Source organism: Entelurus aequoreus, linkage group LG08 (genome assembly GCF_033978785.1).
Source record: "Entelurus aequoreus isolate RoL-2023_Sb linkage group LG08, RoL_Eaeq_v1.1, whole genome shotgun sequence".
NCBI classification, from domain to species: Eukaryota; Metazoa; Chordata; class Actinopteri; order Syngnathiformes; family Syngnathidae; genus Entelurus; species Entelurus aequoreus.
The window spans coordinates 25149322-25170219 of record NC_084738.1 but is presented as its reverse complement, the minus strand read 5'-3'; the positions used below and the strand labels follow the sequence as shown (position 1 = coordinate 25170219).

Genomic DNA, 20898 nt, shown 5'->3' with positions numbered 1-20898 from the left:
GGTTGGTGACAAGCTGTTTGGGTCTACCCTCCTCTCCTAATCTTAATTCACTACATTTTATTTTACACAATATGAGTTTGTTTGTATTAAATGGTAAGTGTTGCTTTAATACCCTATAACAGGGGTTTAAAGGCCTACTGAAATGAATTTTTTTTATTTAAACGGGGATAGCAGATCTATTCTATGTGTCATACTTGATCATTTCGCGATATTGCCATATTTTTGCTGAAAGGATTTAGTATAGAACAACGACGATAAAGATTGCAACTTTTGGTATCTGATAAAAAAAAAGGCTTGCCCCTACCGGAAGTAGCGTGACGTAGTCAGTTGAACATATACGCAAAGTTCCCTATTGTTTACAATGATGGCCGCATGAAGTGAGAGAGATTCGGACCGAGAAAGCGACAATTTCCCCATTAATTTGAGCGAGGATGAAAGATTTGTGGATGAGTAAAGTGCAAGTGAAGGACTAGTGGGGAGTTGAAGCTATTCAGATAGGGAAGATGCTGTGAGAGCCGGGGGTGACCTGATATTCAGCTGGGAATGACTACAACAGTAAATAAACACAAGACATATATATACTCTATTAGCCACAACACAACCAGGCTTATATTTAATATGCCACAAATTAATCCTGCATAAAAACACCTGCGTGTTTGTTACGCTAGCTCCTAGCTCCTCTGCTAGCTCCTAGCTCCTCTGCTAGCTCCTAGCTCCATAGAACACGCCAATACAATTCAAACACCTGATCAACACACACAATCACTCAGCCCAAAAGACCGTTCACCTAACCCAAGGTTCATAAAGCTTATATATTTTTAAAAAGTTACGTACGTGACGCGCACATACGGTCAAGCTATCAAATGTTTAGCAGCCAAGGCTGCATACTCACGGTACCTGATATTCAGCTGGGAATGACTACAACAGTAAATAAACACAAGACATATGTATACTCTATTAGCCACAACACAACCAGGCTTATATTTAATATGCCACAAATTAATCCTGCATAAAAACACCTGCGTGTTTGTTACGCTAGCTCCTAGCTCCTCTGCTAGCTCCTAGCTCCATAGAACACGCCAATACAATTCAAACACCTGATCAACACACACAATCACTCAGCCCAAAAGACCGTTCACCTAACCCAAGGTTCATAAAGCTTATATATTTTTAAAAAGTTACGTACGTGACGCGCACATACGGTCAAGCTATCAAATGTTTAGCAGCCAAGGCTGCATACTCACGGTACCTGATATTCAGCTGGGAATGACTACAACAGTAAATAAACACAAGACATATATATACTCTATTAGCCACAACACAACCAGGCTTATATTTAATATGCCACAAATTAATCCTGCATAAAACACCTGCGTGTTTGTTATGCTAGCTCCTAGCTCCTATGCTAGCTCCTAGCTCCATAGAACACGCCAATACAATTCAAACACCTGATCAACACACACAATCACTCAGCCCAAAAGACCGTTCACCTAACCCAAGGTTCATAAAGCTTATATATTTTTAAAAAGTTACGTACATACGCAAAAAAAAGTTGCGCACATACGGTCAAGCGATCAAATGTTTAGAAGCCAAAGCTGCATACTCACAGTAGCACGTCTGCGTCTTTGTCATCCAAATCAAAGTAATCCTGGTAAGAGTCTGTGTTGTCCCAGTTCTCTACAGGCGTCTGTGTAACGAAGTCAAAAGTCCTCCTGGTTAGAGTCTCTGTTATCCGAGTTCTTCCATCTTGACTGCATCTTTCGGGAATGTGAACAAAGAAGCGCCGGCTGTGTACTGTTGTTGCTGACTACGTTCAAAAAATACGTCCATTTCGCACCGACAACTTTCTTCTTTGCTTGCTCAGCTTCCTTCTCCATAATGCAATGAACATGATTGCAACAGATTCACGAACACAGATGTCCAGAATACTGTGGAATTATGAAATGAAAACAGAGCTTTTTCGTATTGGCTTCAATGTGGAAGGCATACCCGTGTTCGCCGGGCTACGTCACGCGCATACGTCATCCTCAGAGGCGTTTCGAACCGGAAGTTTAGCGGCAAATTTAAAATGTCACTTTATAAGTTAACCCGGCCGTATTGGCATGTGTTATAATGTTAAGATTTCATCATTGATATATAAACTATCAGACTGCGTGGTCGGTAGTAGTGGGTTTCAGTAGGCCTTTAAAGGCAAAGCTGTGTTAATATTAGGGGTGTACCGATCCCATATTAATTTAAGTCTGATATTAGCACAAAAAAAGAACAGTATCGGATTATATTGGATTGCTTCTAAATGTTTCGATACAAGTAATCCTTCAGCATGTTTACTCATGCAAAGTTCGACAGCCAGTTACCATATATTTGTCCTCCAATAAGCACACAGGGTTGTTGTTTTTTTTGTATTTCACTGAAGTCATTTACAAAAGGTAAACATGGTAGGCTATAGGCTACTACTATAAGTTAGCAGCTACACAATAGCTAAGCACACAATATCACATCAGCGAGAAATATGTAATACCGTCCTTAATTTAACCACAGTATATTGCAGTCTAAAACACAGCATTTGTCAGTATAGATAATTAGTACCAAATAATTAGTTGCATATTATTTACATACACAAAGTCTCCAAAGTAGAAGCGGATTATAACGTATGCAGTAACAATCATGTCCGGATCATTCAATTTAGTGCGTCACAAGCTTAACTTAATGAATTATTGTGGCCACTGTGTTGCAAAAAACAATTACCACTCCACTTCAAATTAAAGACACCATAAGGCCATAATAAACAGGTTACTGTTTTTCATACCTACCATTTTTTTCTTTTTTCTTAAGTAATTTCTCTCGATAAAACCATTTCTAACATTCCACAGTCCGCACTACAAAATAGGAAAAGTATACAGGTAAAAGCCAGTAAATTAGAATATTTTGAAAAACTTGATTTATTTCAGTAATTGCATTCAAAAGGTGTAACTTGTACATTGTATTTATTCATTGCACACAGACTGATGCATTCAAATGTTTATTTCATTTAATTTTGATGATTTGAAGTGGCAACAAATGAAAATCCAAAATTCCGTGTGTCACAAAATTAGAATATTACTTAAGGCTAATACAAAAAAGGGATTTTTAGAAATGTTGGCCAACTGAAAAGTATGAAAATGAAAAATATGAGCATGTACAATACTCAATACTTGGTTGGAGCTCCTTTTGCCTCAATTACTGCGTTAATGCGGCGTGGCATGGAGTCGATGAGTTAGCCAAATAATTAGTTGCATATTATTTACATACACAAAGTCTCCAAAGTAGAAGCGGATTATAACGTATGCAGTAACAATCATGTCCGGATCATTCAATTTAGTGCGTCACAAGCTTAACTTAATGAATTATTGTGGCCACTGTGTTGCAAAAAACAATTACCACTCCACTTCAAATTAAAGACACCATAAGGCCATAATAAACAGGTTACTGTTTTTCATACCTACCATTTTTTTCTTTTTTCTTAAGTAATTTCTCTCGATAAAACCATTTCTAACATTCCACAGTCCGCACTACAAAATAGGAAAAGTATACAGGTAAAAGCCAGTAAATTAGAATATTTTGAAAAACTTTATTTATTTCAGTAATTGCATTCAAAAGGTGTAACTTGTACATTATATTTATTCATTGCACACAGACTGATGCATTCAAATGTTTATTTCATTTAATTTTGATGATTTGAAGTGGCAACAAATGAAAATCCAAAATTCCGTATGTCACAAAATTAGAATATTACTTAAGGCTAATACAAAAAAGGGATTTTTAGAAATGTTGGCCAACTGAAAAGTATGAAAATGAAAAATATGAGCATGTACAATACTCAATACTTGGTTGGAGCTCCTTTTGCCTCAATTACTGCGTTAATGCGGCGTGGCATGGAGTCGATGAGTTTCTGGCACTGCTCAGGTGTTATGAGAGCCCAGGTTGCTCTGATAGTGGCCTTCAACTCTTCTGCGTTTTTGGGTCTGGCATTCTGCATCTTCCTTTTCACAATACCCCACAGATTTTCTATGGGGCTAAGGTCAGGGGAGTTGGCGGGCCAATTTAGAACAGAAATACCATGGTCCGTAAACCAGGCACGGGTAGATTTTGCGCTGTGTGCAGGCGCCAAGTCCTGTTGGAACTTGAAATCCCCATCTCCATAGAGCAGGTCAGCAGCAGGAAGCATGAAGTGCTCTAAAACTTGCTGGTAGACGGCTGCGTTGACCCTGGAAAAAAGAGCTGGACTGCTGCTGAGTGGTCCAAAGTCATGTTTTCTGACGAAAGCAAATTTTGCATTTCCTTTGGAAATCGAGGTCCCAGAGTCTGGAGGAAGACAGGAGAGGCACAGGATCCACGTTACCTGAAGTCTAGTGTAAAGTTTCCACCATCAGTGATGGTTTGGGGTGCCATGTCATCTGCTGGTGTCGGTCCACTCTGTTTCCTGAGATCCAGGGTCAACGCAGCCGTCTACCAGCAAGTTTTAGAGCACTTCATGCTTCCTGCTGCTGACCTAATAATATATTAAAAAATTAATATAAAACATAATAAATAATAAACATAATATAATGGAAAAAAAAGAGAAATTGAAAAAATAAATGAATATAAAACATAATAAATAATAAACATAATATAACGAAAAAAGAAGAGAAATTGAAAAAATAAATGAATATATAAAACATAATAAATAATAAACATAATATAATGAAAAAAGAAGAGAAATTGAAAAAATAAATGAATATAAAACATAATAAACATAATATAACGAAAAAAGAAGAGAAATTGAAAAAAATAAATGAATATAAAACATAATAAATAAACATAAAATAACGAAAAAAAGAGAAATTGAAAAAACAAATGAATATAAAACATAATAACTAATAAATACTAAACTTAATATAACGAAAAAAGAAGAGAAATTGAAAAAATAAATGAATATAAAACATAATAAATAATAAACATAATATAATGGAAAAAAAAGATAAATTGAAAAAATAAATGAATATAAAAAATGTGTGGAAAACAGTATACTGAGTTTTGTCTTTTTTTTTTACTTGTTTATCATATTTCTTTTTTTTTTATTACATTATGTGTTTTATCCTGTATATAATAAAACAAAAAGAGAAATCAAATAAATAGATAAATCTAAAAAAATGTGGGGAAAACTTAGTATACTGAGTTTTTCACATTTATTTTTACTTATTTGTTTATCATATTTCTCTTTTTTATTATATTATGTGTACGCACGCAATTTTTTTCATCAAATTCACAAAATAATTATCACAGCATCTTCCAAATTGCACATAATTACATATCACATTTCAAAGTCATTATTACAAATTAATGTTCATAATGTTCATGACACATTAATTCCAATGCACAACAGAGCTTGATAATCGTGTCAGAGCCTGATTTAAAGCGTCAGGATTGCATCAAAGCATAATAAAGTTCAATAAAGCGTAATAAAACGTATCAAAGCGGCATCAAATCGTGAGGAACGGTAATTCTTCCCCCCAAAGCGGCAACTAATTCATATCAGAGCGTATCAAAGCATAACATTACTTCGGAGATCGGGATATTCGTGGAAAAATTGACAAAAATGACGGCGCTTTGCTCGCCGCTTTAAAGCGCGGCAAGCGCGTTGGTGTGAACCAGGCATAAGTAAACAGTGCCCTCCTCTGGTTGGCATGCACTTACATGCCTTTTTAGTCAGTAGGGAAAACGTGCATAAATTGTATATGTTTTTCCCCCCCAACTTACCAGTTTTCTGTGTCTCTTTTCACAGATTCAGCACTGGGGAAATGTAGAGTGGGCTCATGACTATGACATGTATGAGCTGAGGGCACGCACTGCTGCCGGTGCTCTGTTTGTGCACCTCTGTTCTGAGAGTTCAACTGTCAAACACAAGCTTTTGCAGGACTGAAGGAGGATTCGGTTAAATGTGCAAACTGGAAACCCTTCTTATTGCTGGACTCCTAAATAGTGTATTTGTTTGCGCTGGTTACCTTTGTCTTTGTTGTCATTCACCCCCTTTTAAAACGCATTGCCTTTTTTCCTGTGTTTAATGAGGCTCCTGCCAAGTGGGATACCGCTTATTATGTCTCCAGCTGGTTCCCAGTCATTTGGGGCCTTCTGGACACTACATGAAGTGAATGGATACTAACAGTTGTGTTATTTCATTTCATGACAGGGTATTTTGCTCCTTTTTTTCGTACATCCCTTGTATTTATCTATAAAGGATCAAGACAAGTGGTAAAACATTCAGTTGCAATACTGATACATGTTCTGCCTTAATACTGTAAAATGTACAGTTGTATACCATATGAATGCATAGATCCACAGACTGCACAGCTGTTCAATTGACATTTGAACACCAAATTACATGTACATTATGTTTGCACTGTCTATAGCCTTATTAAACATCAGAACAAGAGTCACTGACTGTTCAGTGTTCATTGTTTTATTGTCACAACCTTTGGAGCCTTTATTTACAATAGCTTGGTCCCAATGACTGACTTTGCGGCTGACCAATTATACTAGAGGTCAGGATTTCTCCACCAATCAAACGTCTCTATGGGCGGGGCATACTCGGAAGTTTCCTGATGTAGCAACATCCGGACTCTCGACCCTGGACTGACTTGTTTGTTGACGAGCAAGATGGAGTTCCTTATGGGAAATCCGTATACCACCCCTGTGGGGCATTGCATTGGTATGTAACAAGACATCTCGCAAATGACATATGTGTTAAAAATATGCAACAATATTTTAAAAATTACCCAATCCGCGTGGATGTCATGTGCGTGCAAGCTAGCTAAGCTAACGTCCAGGCTCTTCACAATAGCCGCTTAGCTAACACGAAGTAACCGTAACACCATTTGGTGGCATTAGCTGTAAAAATCATTTTCAGTGCTTATTATGAACAACATTAGCGAGGCCATTGAAAAATGCCGTTTTGAATGACAACAGCTATCTTAGTTAGCCCACCCTTAGTCGTCATGTCTTACTAACCCATTGGTTTGAGTGAGGTGTCTTCCATGACTTTCTAAGCTGCATTTCTCTCCCCCAGAAAGGGCCACAGATGGTTCTCTGCCAGCCGAAGACTGGACGCTTAACATGGAAATATGTGACCTCATCAATGAAACAGAAGACGGGTAATTGCACGTTTAATATCACGCCATTGATTACTTCTAATATGCACTAATTCCTTTAACACTATACTTTACTCGTTCTGTTTTTATATTATTTCAGCCTCTGTTCCTCTGTAATCAACATTTATGCTAGGCTTTATATCTTATATTACTGTTACAATAACTTGTATATGATACGGCTAAGAAGTTGTCTGTGTGAAGTCCAGGACTTGTTTGCTTAGTGGGTTGTAAATTGTCTTAGATGGGTCAAGCCTTTGGCACTAATCTGCATGCCAGATTATAAATACCCTGTGTCTTTCTCTCTGGGTGTTTATGGCATATGGAACTTGTCAAACAACCCACAAGTTAATAATTACACCCTTTAGCATAAGAATTGTGAACATATTTGACTTACGACTGTATTGGCAAGCAGGATCTCGCCCTGTTTAAAACAGTTTTTGCATATTGTTCTTTGCTGTCATATGTTTGAGGGGTGTGTTTGTTTGCAGGCCAAAGGATGCAATTAGGGCAGTGAAAAAGAGGCTGAACGGGAATAGGAACTACAGAGAAGTGATGCTGACTTTAACAGTAAGTACAGTGGTAAGGAGACCTTGTATATATGCGGTGGGACATTAAAGGTGTACACTATCCATTCTGGGAGGATGGTTGAATTCCAACTACTCAGCTTCGATGGTGCAGGATTTAATCGAGGAAGCGAAGAGGCAGTTCTGCCAAAGGTTGTCAACAGTGCATTTGTTAACATCCTTAACTGTCATAGAAGTGTAAGATGAAGTTTACAGCTCTACATTAAAACTTATTGACGTTACTAGTGAGCAGAGGGAGTGGAGTGTCTGGGGGAAAATGGTAAATGTGGATCTTCAAGGTCCTCAAAGCGCTATGATGAGAGTCTCTCACTGTTAATACAGTTCCATCAGCACTTAGTGTATTTTCTTCGCTCATTGTTGCTATGGCAATGTTGTACAGAGCAGCCCATGACAGAGAAGTGTACACTACCATCAATCGATCATCGGATCCGGCGTTCTGCGCATGTGCCAGTCTTCCCTACGTGATAACCCTAAAGCAAAGTAGATGGCACACTTTGTGATCACAAAGACCACAATGTTTATATGTTAATGTCTTTGTTTCATCAAGCGTTTCAATCATTATTTGCCCTTTTTAGGGAGGTGAGGGTCCCTAAAATATTCTTAAACCTTTTTAAGGGGGTAAGGGTCCCTAAAATATTCTTAAACCTCACTAAATTTGTCTAAGATTAAATTTAAGTGCAGACAAATGTAATATAAAGTAGCCAGAATGTGAGGTTTATTAATTATACAACACGATTATAAACATGTCAAGTTTCCCTTTACTTTCTACTAAAAAGTAGGATTACTCAGCTGAGATAGGCTCTAGCACCCTCCGCGACTCGAAAGGGACAAGTGGTAGAAAATAGATGGATAGATAACAGTAAATGTTTTGTTTTTCTTTCTTTCTTTGAGGCACCAGAAAGAGTGGCAGCACATCACAGTAGCTCCTTTGAATTCCATAATTTTACTATGTTTTTGGTATTCTCAACTTTTCTTGCTTTTTTTTTATCACTTATCTTTTCCATAAACCACTAATTATAGTTCTTAGGCACTTTTGTGTTTTGTCGTTACTTTTTTAAAACTTTTCGAGCCGTTTTGTGTTTGGTTTTGATCAGTTGAGAAGCCGGCCCTTTGTTTACACACGGGAGGAGCTGTTTGCGCTCTCCTTGCCAGCGCTATGGGGACCGCGGCCGGACATTCCCGTGGAACTACGGACAGCGCTTTTGTCAAAGATGAAGAAGCGGAGAAGGAAATTTAAACCTGGAATTCCCTCTGTCCTCATGGGGAACGTGCAGTCTTTGGCGAATAAAATGGACGAATTGTTCGGGCTGAAGAGAATCAACCCAGCCAAGTCAGCAGGCACTGACCGAGTCAACCCCTGGGTCCTAAAGACTTGTGCTGCTCAGCTGACTGAGATCCTGCACTTCATCTTCAACCTGAGTCTGAAGTTAGAAAGGATACCAGTGCTATGGAAAACATCCTGCATAGTGCCGGTGCCCAAGAAGCCCATCCCATCAGGCTTGAATGACTTCAGACCGGTTGCCCTGACGTCTCATGTCATGAAGGGTCTTGAGAGACTTGTGCTGGCTCAGCTGAGACCCCTGGTGGCTCCTTCCCTGGACCCTTTACAGTTTGCGTATCAGCCCTATGTAGGAGTGGATGATGATGTTATCTACCTGCTGAATCGTGCTCACTCTCACCTGGATGGTGGGAGGGGCACTGTGAGGATCATGTTCTTTGATTTCTCCAGTGCCTTTAAAACCGTTCAGCCAATTCTGATGAGTGACAAGTTGCTCAGGATGGGTGTCAGTTCATCCATTGTCTCCTGGATCACTGATTACTTGTCTGATAGGCCCCAGTTTGTGCGACTGGGAAGCTCCCTGTCGGATACTGTGGTCAGTGGTGTAGGTGCTCCACAGGGGACTGTCCTGTCTCCGTTCCTGTTCACCCTGTACACTTCAGACTTCCAGTATAGTTCCAGGTCCTGCCACCTGCAGAAATACTCTGATGACTCTGCTGTGGTCGGGTGTATCGAAGAGGGACAGGAATCGGAGTACAAGACACTATTCGCTGACTTTGTGGAGTAGTCTCAGGCGAACCATCTTCTCCTTAATGTGGACAAGACCAAGAAGCCGGTAATCGACTTCAAGAACAAAATTACCCTTGTGGAGTCCATCAAAATCCAGGGCCGGGAGGTGGTTGTAGTGGGGCAGTAACAGTACCTGGGAGTCCACTTGAACAGCAGACTGGACTGGAAGGACAACAGCAAAGCTGTATACAAGAAGGGCAGGAGCAGACTCTGTTTTTCCTGAGGAAGCTTAGGTCCTTTAATGTGTGCAGCAAGCTGTTGGAGATCTTTTTTTCAGTCTGTTGTGGCCAGTGCCCTGTACTTTGCAGTGGTTTGTTGGGGGAGCAACACCAGCAAAAGGGACTTAAACCGGACTGACGAACTGCTCCGTAAAGCCGGCCAAACTACTGGCACGCAGTTGGAGGCGTTTGTGTCATTGAGGGACGGTAGGACACTGGACAAACTGTTCGCCATCGTGGACAATTCTGCCCACCCACTCCACCATACAATTTAGGGACAGCAGAGCTCATACTCCAACAGGCTCCTTCAACTTCGTACCCACAGTGTTCGATTCAAGAACTCCTTAATTTCGCACTCCATCCAGCTGTATAATCTCTCGCCATACAGCAATAGATGATATCTGTCTATTACCTGACCGCTTCTATGTTAGCTACCTCTCTTTGTTTAGAATGTATATTTTCTGCTGGATCTACTCTATTTTATGCTGCCCTTTTTTGCTGCATCTGTTTCATATACTTTAATATTGTACATGGTAATTGAGATTTGTTATATATTGTATGTATTATATAAAAATATAATATATGTAAATATTACGTGTTATATTTTATATTTCTACTATGGTAAATTTATTAGTCTACTTTATACCTTTTGTTTTCGCCCTCTTTTTGTGCCCTTGTGTACAGTATCGTTTATATTCTTACCCTTTCCATCCTTTGTAACTGAGCTACTGTGTGTAACAATTTCCCTTGTGGATCAATAAAGTTTGTCTAAGTCATAATTATTAGAATAATGCAGCTGGTATAGGCTCTATCCAGCCGCCACCCCCCACCCCGTGACGCAGAGGGAAACAAGCAGTAGTATATGAATAGATGGATTATAGCAATGACGTGCGGTGAGGTTCATGGCTGGTGAGGCACTGACTTCATCACAGTCAGATTTACAAACATATTAACCCTAAAGAGTATCTTATTCACCATTTGATTGGCAGCAGTTAACGGGTTATGTTTAAAAGCTCATACCAGCATTCTTCCCTGCTTGGCACTCAGCATCAAGGGTTGGAATTGGGGGTTAAATCACCAAAAATTATTCCCGGGCGCGGCGCCGCTGCTGCCCACTGCTCCCCTCACCTCCCAGGGGGTGATCAAGGGGATGGGTCAAATGCAGAAGACAAATTTCACCACACCTAGTGTGTGTGTGACAATCATTGGTACTTTAACTTAACTTTAACTTTACACATACAAACTGTAGCACACAAAAAAGCATATTTAATAAAAAAAAACGTTATTATGGTCTTACCTTTACTTATAAATGAAGTCCATGCCCCGCTGTTGTGCTGGATTAATGCACCCCCTGACGGGAGTGTTATATCCACTAAAGCCCACACTTAAACTTTCCACGTGCAAGATTTAATCTATTTAAAAAAGTTATTTAATAAGAAGCCAAAAAGTGCAAAAACAATAATGTTCGTGTTGGAGGAGTTGTGAATGAATGAAATATGAAATCCGTGCTGCAGTCTGCAGGTGTACCTAATGTTGTGGCCCTGCGGTCATTCACAACTCCTCCAACACGAACATTATTGTTTTTGCACTTTTTGGCTTCTTATTAAATAACTTTTTTAAATAGTGTAACCGAGGGTTTATAAATGTCGCATATACTGTATGAAACTACAAAATAATAAACACGGAGGCTCCAGTTTACACCAGGACCACTTTATTTACATTCTTACAAAAACCTCCGCTCCACTCCGTGTCATCACTTCCGCTCTTAGCTCCTTCAAAATAAGAGCGCAAGGCATATACTGTATAACAGCGTGTAACAAGAATTAACATCACAGATGCGTCAGTAGACATCACAGATGCGTCAGTAATGCTGTAGTCTCGCGAGAGAGAGCGTACGTGACGCGGGAAAAAAAATAGAGTCAAGTGGCACACTCAGCTGCCAAACAATTCTGATTCATTCAGAAAATAAAGCAAATAAAACTTAAATATCAAAATCTGGAGGCACTTGAAGGCTACATCGAAGAGTGCTACGACCGTCTCGTCATGGGGAAGCCATCTAAGACGCCAACGTCTAAAAGAAGCCGCCCGGAGGACTCACCTGGCCATGTGTCACCACCCGGTACAAACTTCACCGACATCCTGGATTCCATCGACAAGAGGCTGACTTGTTTGGATGGCCGCCTCGCACTTGTTGAGGTGCTCCACAAGGAATTCCAAGCCATCCGTGAGAGTTTGGAATTCGGACAACAGCAGGTCATGTCTCTCGCCAAGGAGAACGCCGCTCTTCGTGAGACTGTAAAATCCCTCACCGACGGAGTGACGCAACTCACCCGGGACAACAGGAGCATGAAGGAGACGATGCTAGACCTCCAGGCGAGAAGCATGAGGGACAATCTGGTCTTCGCGGGGATACCGGAAAAGACCGAGGAAGATCCAGAGGAAACCATCAAGTCCTTCATGGAACATCAGCTCAAGCTTCCAGCAGACACCATCAGGAACATCACCTTCCATCGCGTCCACCGGCTTGGAGCCAAAAAGCCGGAGAACAGGAGGCCGAGACCCATCATAGCCAAATTTGAACACTTCAAGCAGAAGGAGCGAGTGAGGAACCAGGGCCGAGAGCTGAAAGGATCCAACTTCAGCATCAACGACCAGTTTCCTAAGGAAATTCTCGACCGGCGACGCCATTTGTTTCCGCTTCGCAAGAAGTTTATCACCGAGGGATGCCGTGCAGTCATCGCGGTGGATAAACTTTTCATCAACGGCCAACTTTACCGTGATCCGGAAGCCACGCCGTGGCTGTATTATTAGCGTCTGAAACACGGTAAATGTTGTATTTTGTTTTTGTTATTTCATTATGCTTCAATCCCTCTCTTCCCCCCCCCTCTTGCTCACAATACACCTGTGCGTCATCATAGCGCACACGTAAACACCATACGCTCTCTCTCTCTCTTTTGGTAAACCAACATGTTTACTGTTTTACTTTTTTGTTTTCCTTTTTATGTTACTTATTTCACTACCTGTTCAATCCACCACTCTCTTCTTTTCTTTTTTTTTAAATGTTTTTTGTTTTGTTTTTCTCTTTCTATTTCTCCACCTGTTGTGTGTGTCCCCTCGTCGTCATCAGCATTTACACTCACAGCTAATACATACACAACTATACACACCTACATATATGCATGATAGGCTTACATTTAGATACAGACATGCATTATTTACACATAAAGTACACACATGCATCCACACACTTAGTTACAGTCTAGTTTAGTATGTCCACTGTTCAGTTTGTCACTTGGAATGTGCGTGGAGTCGGGTCAAAGGAAAAAAATATAAAAATTCTTAATCATTTGAAGAGTATGCAAGCAGACATTGCTTTACTACAAGAGACTCACCTCTCCAAGTCCGATACCTCAAAACTGCATTCATCGCAATACCCACACACATACTTTGCTAGTTACAACTCCAAACAGAGAGGCGTAGCCATTCTCATTAGTAGAAAGGTCAACTTTACATTCCATAACTCCATTACTGACATAGAGGGAAGATACATCATTCTTAATATTTCTGTTGACGGGAGAAACTTATGTATCGCCAACATTTATGGTCCAAATGTTGATGACCCCTCCTTTTTTCACACTTTCTTCTCTTCACTTTCTCCTCACTCAAACCACTGCTTGATTCTAGGAGGGGACCTCAACTTAGTATTTAATCCAAATATAGATCGGTCCAGAGTGACTGGGAGTCACCGTGAGTCTCAATCAGTGGTAATACTTAAGCAATATATGAACGATTATGGTCTTTGCGATGCCTGGCGTTCTTATCACCACACTCTTAGGGAATACACTTATTTTTCCCCAGTTCACCACTCACTCTCTCGCATTGATTACTTTTTAACTAGTAGCTCAATTTTATCTAATATCGCAAACATTCACATTCATCCTATCATCATCAGTGACCATGCACCTGTCTCACTTTCCCTCACTAACAAAACTATAACTGCACCTATAAAACAATGGAGACTTAATACATCATTACTAAAGGACCCAGACTTCCTCAACTACTTTGAGAAAGAATGGACAGATTTTTTAGATTTTAATGATCAACCAGAAATCACGGCGTGCATTCTCTGGGAGGCCGCAAAAGTAGTTATGCGAGGAAAAATTATTTCTTATTCATCATACAAGAAAAAAAAGGAACGTTTACTAGAGCAGGAACTTGAAAATGAAATAAAAATATTAGAAATAGCTTATGCGAACTCACAAAATGAACATACTCTGAATGAACTGAGAAAACTCAAATTAGATTTAAGAGAAATAATTGATAAGAAAACTCAATTCCTGCTTCAGAGGTTACGCTTAGATAAATTTGAACATGACAATAAACCAAGCAAATATTTGGCTAACCAACTAAAATTAAACAAAGAAAAAAACTCCATACCATCCATTAAGGATTCAGCTGGGAACATTACTCACGTTCCTGAGGAAATTAACTCCATATTTAGAGACTTTTACAGAAACTTGTATACACCCCAGATTGACCCATCTCTTTCAGACATTGAGACATTTCTCAATGGTATAGACTTACCTAAATTAAATACGAGGCAGGTATCAAATTTAGATCTTGCTATTTCTGTAGATGAACTTCACGATGCTCTTCAACAGATGCCAAACAATAAAGCACCAGGACCTGATGGGTTCCCTGTGGAGTTCTACAAAACATTCTGGTCACTGCTAGCTCCGATATTTACAAAAATGGCTTTAGAGATTAAAGAAAACTCATTCCTTCCTCCAAATATGAACTCTGCCACAATCAGTCTCTTGCTAAAACCTGATAAAGACCCAACACTTCCATCCAGTTACCGGCCAATCTCCCTGATTAATGCTGATCTTAAAATTATCTGCAAAGTATTAGCTCAAAGATTAGAAAAAGTCACTCCATATATAGTACATCCTGATCAAACAGGTTTCATCAAAGAGAGACAATCGTCCAACAATGTTCGCCGTCTACTCAATGTGATAGACTATTCTGTTATTCATAATTTAAAAACAGCTGTTGTTTCATTAGATGCTGAAAAAGCATTTGATAGAGTGAATTGGAATTTTCTTTTAGCTACTCTACAGAAATTTGGATTTGGAGACTCATTTATAGAATGGATCAAGGTCCTATATAGTTTCCCTACAGCCTCGGTTAGAACGAATAGCCAAATCTCCCCAAGGTTTAATCTTATGAGGGGCACAAGGCAAGGGTGTCCACTTTCTCCGTCACTGTTTGCTATATTTATTGAACCTCTTGCAACCGCAATTCGACAGCATGCAAATATTAAAGGCATCCATACCGCAACCGTTCATCATAAAATAAGCCTTTATGCTGATGATGTATTACTTTTCTTACAAAATCCACATTCTTCTCTTCAAGATACAATCTCACTTATCAATAAATTCAGTTCTATTTCAGATTACTCAATCAACTGGTCCAAATCTACTGTGTTACCAATAAATTTTGACTTCCAGAGCACCTCATCGATTCCACTGCATGAAGGGAACATTAAATACCTGGGAATCAATATTTCCTCCACATTGTCAGATCTGAATCGCTTGAATTACTCCCCAATCTTAAAATTGATTGAGGATGATCTGGCGCGTTGGAAAGCACTGCCAATCTCACTTATGGGAAGGGTTTCTACCGTGAAAATGATGGTCTTGCCTAGGGTTAATTATCTCTTTTCAATGATTCCAACCAAACCTTCTCAAATCTGGTTTAAATCACTAGACTCACACATCAATCAGTTTCTTTGGAAGAGTAAACCAGCACGAATCAGCCTTAAAACTTTACAAAAACCAAAAGAATACGGGGGTCTAGAACTCCCAAACTTTTCATATTACTTCCTTGCAAATAAACTACAATATATACTAAAATGGACCAATCCCACTTTATTAGATAGTTTATGGTTAGAGATTGAACAATCACTTAGCCAGGAGATCCCAATTTCTAACTTGCCCTTTATTAGCCAAATTCTCCGAAAACACAACTGCTTCAAAAGTATTAATATACGCACTACCTTAACAGCTTGGTGGGAGTTTTTGAAAATAACTGGATCCCCGCTCACTCCCTGTCAATTTACGCCTATTTGGAATAATCCTGATTTTCTTTTAAACAAGAAGCCATTGAACTTTCCAACATGGTATGATAAAGGAGTCAGATGTCTTGGGGATATCATCAATGCAAACAGTTTTATCTCTTTTAAAAGTTTAATAACACAATATGCAATCAATCCTAATAAATTCCTAGAATATATACAAATCAAATCTGTAATTAGCGCAAGATTCAACAAAACAACATGGGAAAGTAATCCTACGACCGTTAAATTCTTCAAAACATCTGCCCCCAAAGCTTTATCCAAATTATATGCTCTCTTATCAAAAATAGATAACACAATAAGTATCCCAACTTCCAAATGGCACTCAGACGTATCCACAAGCCTTGACCCAGAATTCTGGAAACAAATATGCCTCAATACTTCTCGTTTGATTAAGAATCCAAATTTACGACTGATTCAGCTCAAAATATTTTACAGAATACATTACACCGGTCTAAGAATGTATAAAATGGGTTTAGCCGACTCTAACATTTGTGTACACTGCTCAGATAATAAGGTAGATAACTACTTACACTCAATGTGGTCCTGTGCTCCCGTGAGTAACTTTTGGCTTGGAGTGTGCGAGAACCTATCATTAGCGTTAGAGATTCCTATTCCCATCTCCCCCGCACTCTGCCTGTTGGGTGATCTCTCCGCAACTGACTTTGATATAAACAAAACATACCTCCTTATAAATGCAATAGGCATCGCCAAGAAAACTATTCTCATGAATTGGAAATCAAAAAATAATTTATGTATAAACCTTTACAAAAACATTTTATTAGATTATGTAGTTATGGAAAGAATGTCTGCTGAATCAAAACAACAACTGACAGAATTCAGATCTCTTTGGGCACCGCTAATTGATTTCCTGACCTGATTCCCATGGGGGCCGGGGCTGGGGCTCTGTCCTGGGGGTCTTGCTCCGTGGGTGGGGGGTCGTGGGTGCCGGGGGGGCCGTGTGCCGCGGGGTCGGGTGGGCCTGGGGTGTGTTCCCTGGTGCCGGCCTGGCGGGCCGATCCGTGGGTGGTCTGGGGGCTGGGGGTGGATGGGGGTGCCTGGGCGGGGGTTGGGGTGCGGGTGGAGCTGTTGGGGGTGGCCGCCTTGGGTTGGGTGGGGGGCTGCCCCTCTCGTGGGTGGTTGGGCGGGGGGTTGCGCCCGTGGGGCCGGGGCCTTGCCGCTGTCGGGCGGGGATCGGCTCGTGCCCCTCTGGCTTCGGGTGTCCGTGGGCTTCCTCCTTCCCCTGGGGCGCGGGGCGGGGTCTGCCCGGGGTCGCCCTACGCTGCGGCTGTGCGTGCCTGCCTGGTGCCGGGTTGGGGGGGCTGCTTTCCTCCCTTGTTGGGGCCCCGGCGGTGCTGCCCGACTGCCCTGCGGGGGTCTCCCTCCTGTGTTTTACTCCGCCCTTATTTATTTATTAATTTTATTTATATATATACTTATATATATATTTTTTTTAATTATCTATTTAATAAATTTTATTTATTCTGTTAAATTATATACATGTATATATAGGTGCGTGTGTGTGTGTGTGTGTGTGTGTGTGTGTGTGTGTGTGTGTGTGTGTGTACATTTGTATGTATGTATGGTGGAATCTGTGTGTATGTATGTAGGTACATGTGTGTGTGTCGCTGCCCCGGTGTGCATTGCTGATCGCGGCACCAGGCCTGCAGAGATGCCATGGCATGCCGGCTGTGGGTGCGGGGCTGGGCCCTTATGGCTTTTTGCCGGATGGGGTGCCTGGTGGGTGGTGGGCGGGGGGGCCTGGACGTGCGGGTATGGCTGCGGGGTTTGGTGGCGCTGGACACTGTTGGCAACCAGGCCTCATGTTTATTTTTATTTTATTTTATTTAAAGGGTTTATTTTATTTTATTTATTATTTATTATTTTTATTTTTATTTTTTATATTTTTTGTTTTTGTTTTTGTTTTGTTTTGGTGTATGTATGTGTGTGTATATGTGTGCATATGTATATGTATGTAGGTGTATATATGTGTGTGTGTGTGTGTATGTGTATATGCATGCATGTGTGTATGTGTATGTATGTGTATATACATATATGTATGTATATGTGTATGTGTGTATGTATGTGTGTATGTATGTGTAGGTGTGTGTATGGGTGTGGATGTCCGGTGGATCGATTGGCCTGTATGTGGATGAGTTGGGGTAGGTGGGTTGGCGGCCTCTGTGGTAGCTGGGGGTGTGCGTTGTTGTGGTTTACGGGGTAGGTCGCTTTTTTTTGTTTCAGGTTTCGGCGGCCGCGGGTGTTTGTACTGCGGACGGGCGGTGGTGGTGATGGTTGCTGTGGTACTGCCGGCGGTTGGCGTCGCTGTGTTGGGTTGGAGTGGTTGGGGGACTGTGGCTGGTATCTGTGCGCTTGTGGGGTTGTGGGGGCTGGCTGGCGTTGGCTTGACGGCTGGTTTGGGGGCTGGCGTGCGGACGGGGTGCATTGACTTCTTCCCCAGTTGGGGGGCACCATCCCCTGGCCGGAACTCGTATGGGTGCGTTGCTGTGTGGATGGCCGGGATGCGGTGTTTGCATTGGGCATGGGGCTGTGCAGTTTTTCTGCGTTTGGTTGCTGGTATGGGCTCTGCGGGGTTGGGTTGGGGCGGGCGGGGGCTGGCTTTGTTTGGCGGGGGTGGGCTCGCGTGACGTCACGCTAAAGTGGTCTGGTGTGGGTCACGGGCCGTGGGGGGGGGCGGCTTCCTGGCCGTAGTTCCTGGTTGTCGGCCGCATGGACTGGGGGGGATGTCCGGGCCCTCTACTCCTCCTACTTATAGCACACACAGTCACACAAATACAGGACTTTGGGGGATTGTCCTGCGGGGAGGCATGGCGGGGGGTTGAGGATGCCTCCTATGGGGCTCCGGTCCTCCTGTCTTGTCCCCTGCTCGGCCATCCCTCAATCTTAGCTGCATATTAGACACTTAGGATTTGGAGGGCTCGGCTTGGTTGGGACCCACCAAGACCTTGATGTCCCCCAATTTTAATCGCATTATTAGTTCCCACAAGCATACATATCTCACTCACGCTACAGTACACGCATCAATAGGGACTGGAGGTCGGCTGTAATGGCTGACCTCCTAATTTTAACTACACAGTAGACACTCTGGGGGCCTTGTACACATGCATGTGGGGGGGTTGGGGTTCGGCGCGCCCCTCATTGCCTCGTCGGCCGGCGCGGATTCCGGGGACTGCGTTCTGGTGGCCTGCCAGGCTTTTATTAATTTATTATTATTATTATTTTTTTTTTTTTAATGTGTATATATGTGTATGTATATATATATATATATATATATATATGTGTGTATATGTGTATGTATGTGTATGTATATATGTATATATATATATTTATTTATTTTATTTTATTTTTTATTTGTGTGTGGCGTCGCGCGGGTCTCGCTTCCTGTTGGGTGGGGTCCGTGCCCGTGTGGCCCGACCTTGCGCTGTGGGGTCTCTGTTGGCGACCTGATGTGGTGGCGGCGCGGCGCCCGTGTCTGGTCTGGATACTGTGTCTCGGTTGTTTGGGCGGTGGTGTGTTTGTGCGGGTTTGGGTTGGGGTGGTGGGGTCTTTTGGCGGGGGGGGTGTTGGTGTCTCTTGTTTGCGTGTTGGCGTTTGGGCTTGCTGGCGGGCTGGCGCTGGCTGTTATCTGTGATCCTGTTGGCGTGTGGTTTCCGGTCGCGGTTTATTTTTTGATCGCTTTGATTTGATTGGGTGGTGCTGGCTGTCTGTGGGTGTTGTGGCTGCTGTTTCTGCTGCCGTTTGTTTGTGGTGTGGGCGCCCGTGGCTGCTGGGTCTGGTGCAGGGGGGTGGCTGATGTTGTGACTGGTGGCAGCGCGCGCGCGTGGTGGTTGTCGGGGCTGACAAACTGTGTATATGTATGTGTGTGTGTGTGTGTGTATGTATGTATGTATGTATGTATATATATGTGTATGTGTATGCATGTGTATGTGTGTGTATGTGTACATGTGTATGTTTATGTGTATGTATATATATATGTATGTATATTTCTGGGGGTACGTTCTGGGCCTGCCTGTCGGGTGGGGGTCGGCGCCTCAGGCTACTGCATCCGGACTGCGTGTCTGGAGCTCCTGGGTCCCGCCGTCCATCCCTTCCGGGTGGCCGTCTTGGTTGGGGCCTGCTGGGTCTGGTCCCTGCGTCTGCTGTGGTGGCTTGGTGCTGCAGGGTATTCCGAGGTGCTGCGAGTCAGCCAGTTGTTGGGGTAGCGACCTTGTGTGTCAGCATGTCTGTGATCTTCTTTTAATTCTTTTTTTATTTATTTATTTATTTTTATAAATAGATTTAATTATTTATTTATTTATTTTTCCCCCCCTTTTTAAAAAAAATATATTTTATTAATATTATTATTATTATTATTATGTATTTATTTATTTTATTTATTTATTCCCCTACCTCGGGGGGGGGGACTCGGCGGGGCGGTTGCTGGTTGTTCCATCTCCATCGTTGGGGTCCCTGCGGGTGGGGTGGGTGGTTCCTGTGGCCCCGTGCTGGGTGGTCCTGTGGCGGCCGGCTTGGGTGGGGTGGCCGTGGGCTGGCCTCGCCGCGCTCTCCGGGGGTGGGGGGGGGGCTCGTGGGGGCCCTGTTGCCGGTGGGGCGGGGGCGGTCTTCCCGTCCGGTTGCGGGGGGTCTCCGGGCCCCTCGGGCGGGGCGTCCCGCCTTTCTGTCCGTGTGGGGTGTGGTCTCTCGCTGGCTTGGGGTCTGGCTTCCCCCT

General features: G+C 42.2%; 2 protein-coding genes across 5 annotated transcripts in view; both read left to right on the top strand.

Annotated features, from left to right (window-relative positions):
* atpaf2 (ATP synthase mitochondrial F1 complex assembly factor 2) overlaps positions 1 to 6430 on the top strand; it is a 14453-nt gene extending 8023 nt beyond the window's left edge. The window contains exon 8 of the mRNA XM_062056099.1: positions 5801 to 6430. Within this exon, the coding sequence (XP_061912083.1) occupies positions 5801 to 5938 (138 nt within the window). The 3' untranslated portion in view covers positions 5939 to 6430. The remainder of the gene's footprint in view (positions 1 to 5800) is intronic.
* A 121-nt stretch (positions 6431 to 6551) lies between these two features.
* Positions 6552 to 20898, top strand: part of tom1l2 (target of myb1 like 2 membrane trafficking protein) — a 30983-nt gene continuing 16636 nt past the window's right edge. For 2 of the 4 annotated variants that reach the window (XM_062056096.1, XM_062056094.1), the window contains exons 1-3: positions 6552 to 6724; positions 7082 to 7166; positions 7652 to 7730. In XM_062056096.1, coding sequence (XP_061912080.1) covers positions 6673 to 6724; positions 7082 to 7166; positions 7652 to 7730 — 216 coding nt within the window. In that variant the 5' untranslated portion in view covers positions 6552 to 6672. Of the gene's footprint in view, positions 6725 to 7081; positions 7167 to 7651; positions 7743 to 20898 lie in introns of all 4 variants that reach the window. The other 2 variants (XM_062056095.1, XM_062056093.1) reach the window with 1 other exon arrangement.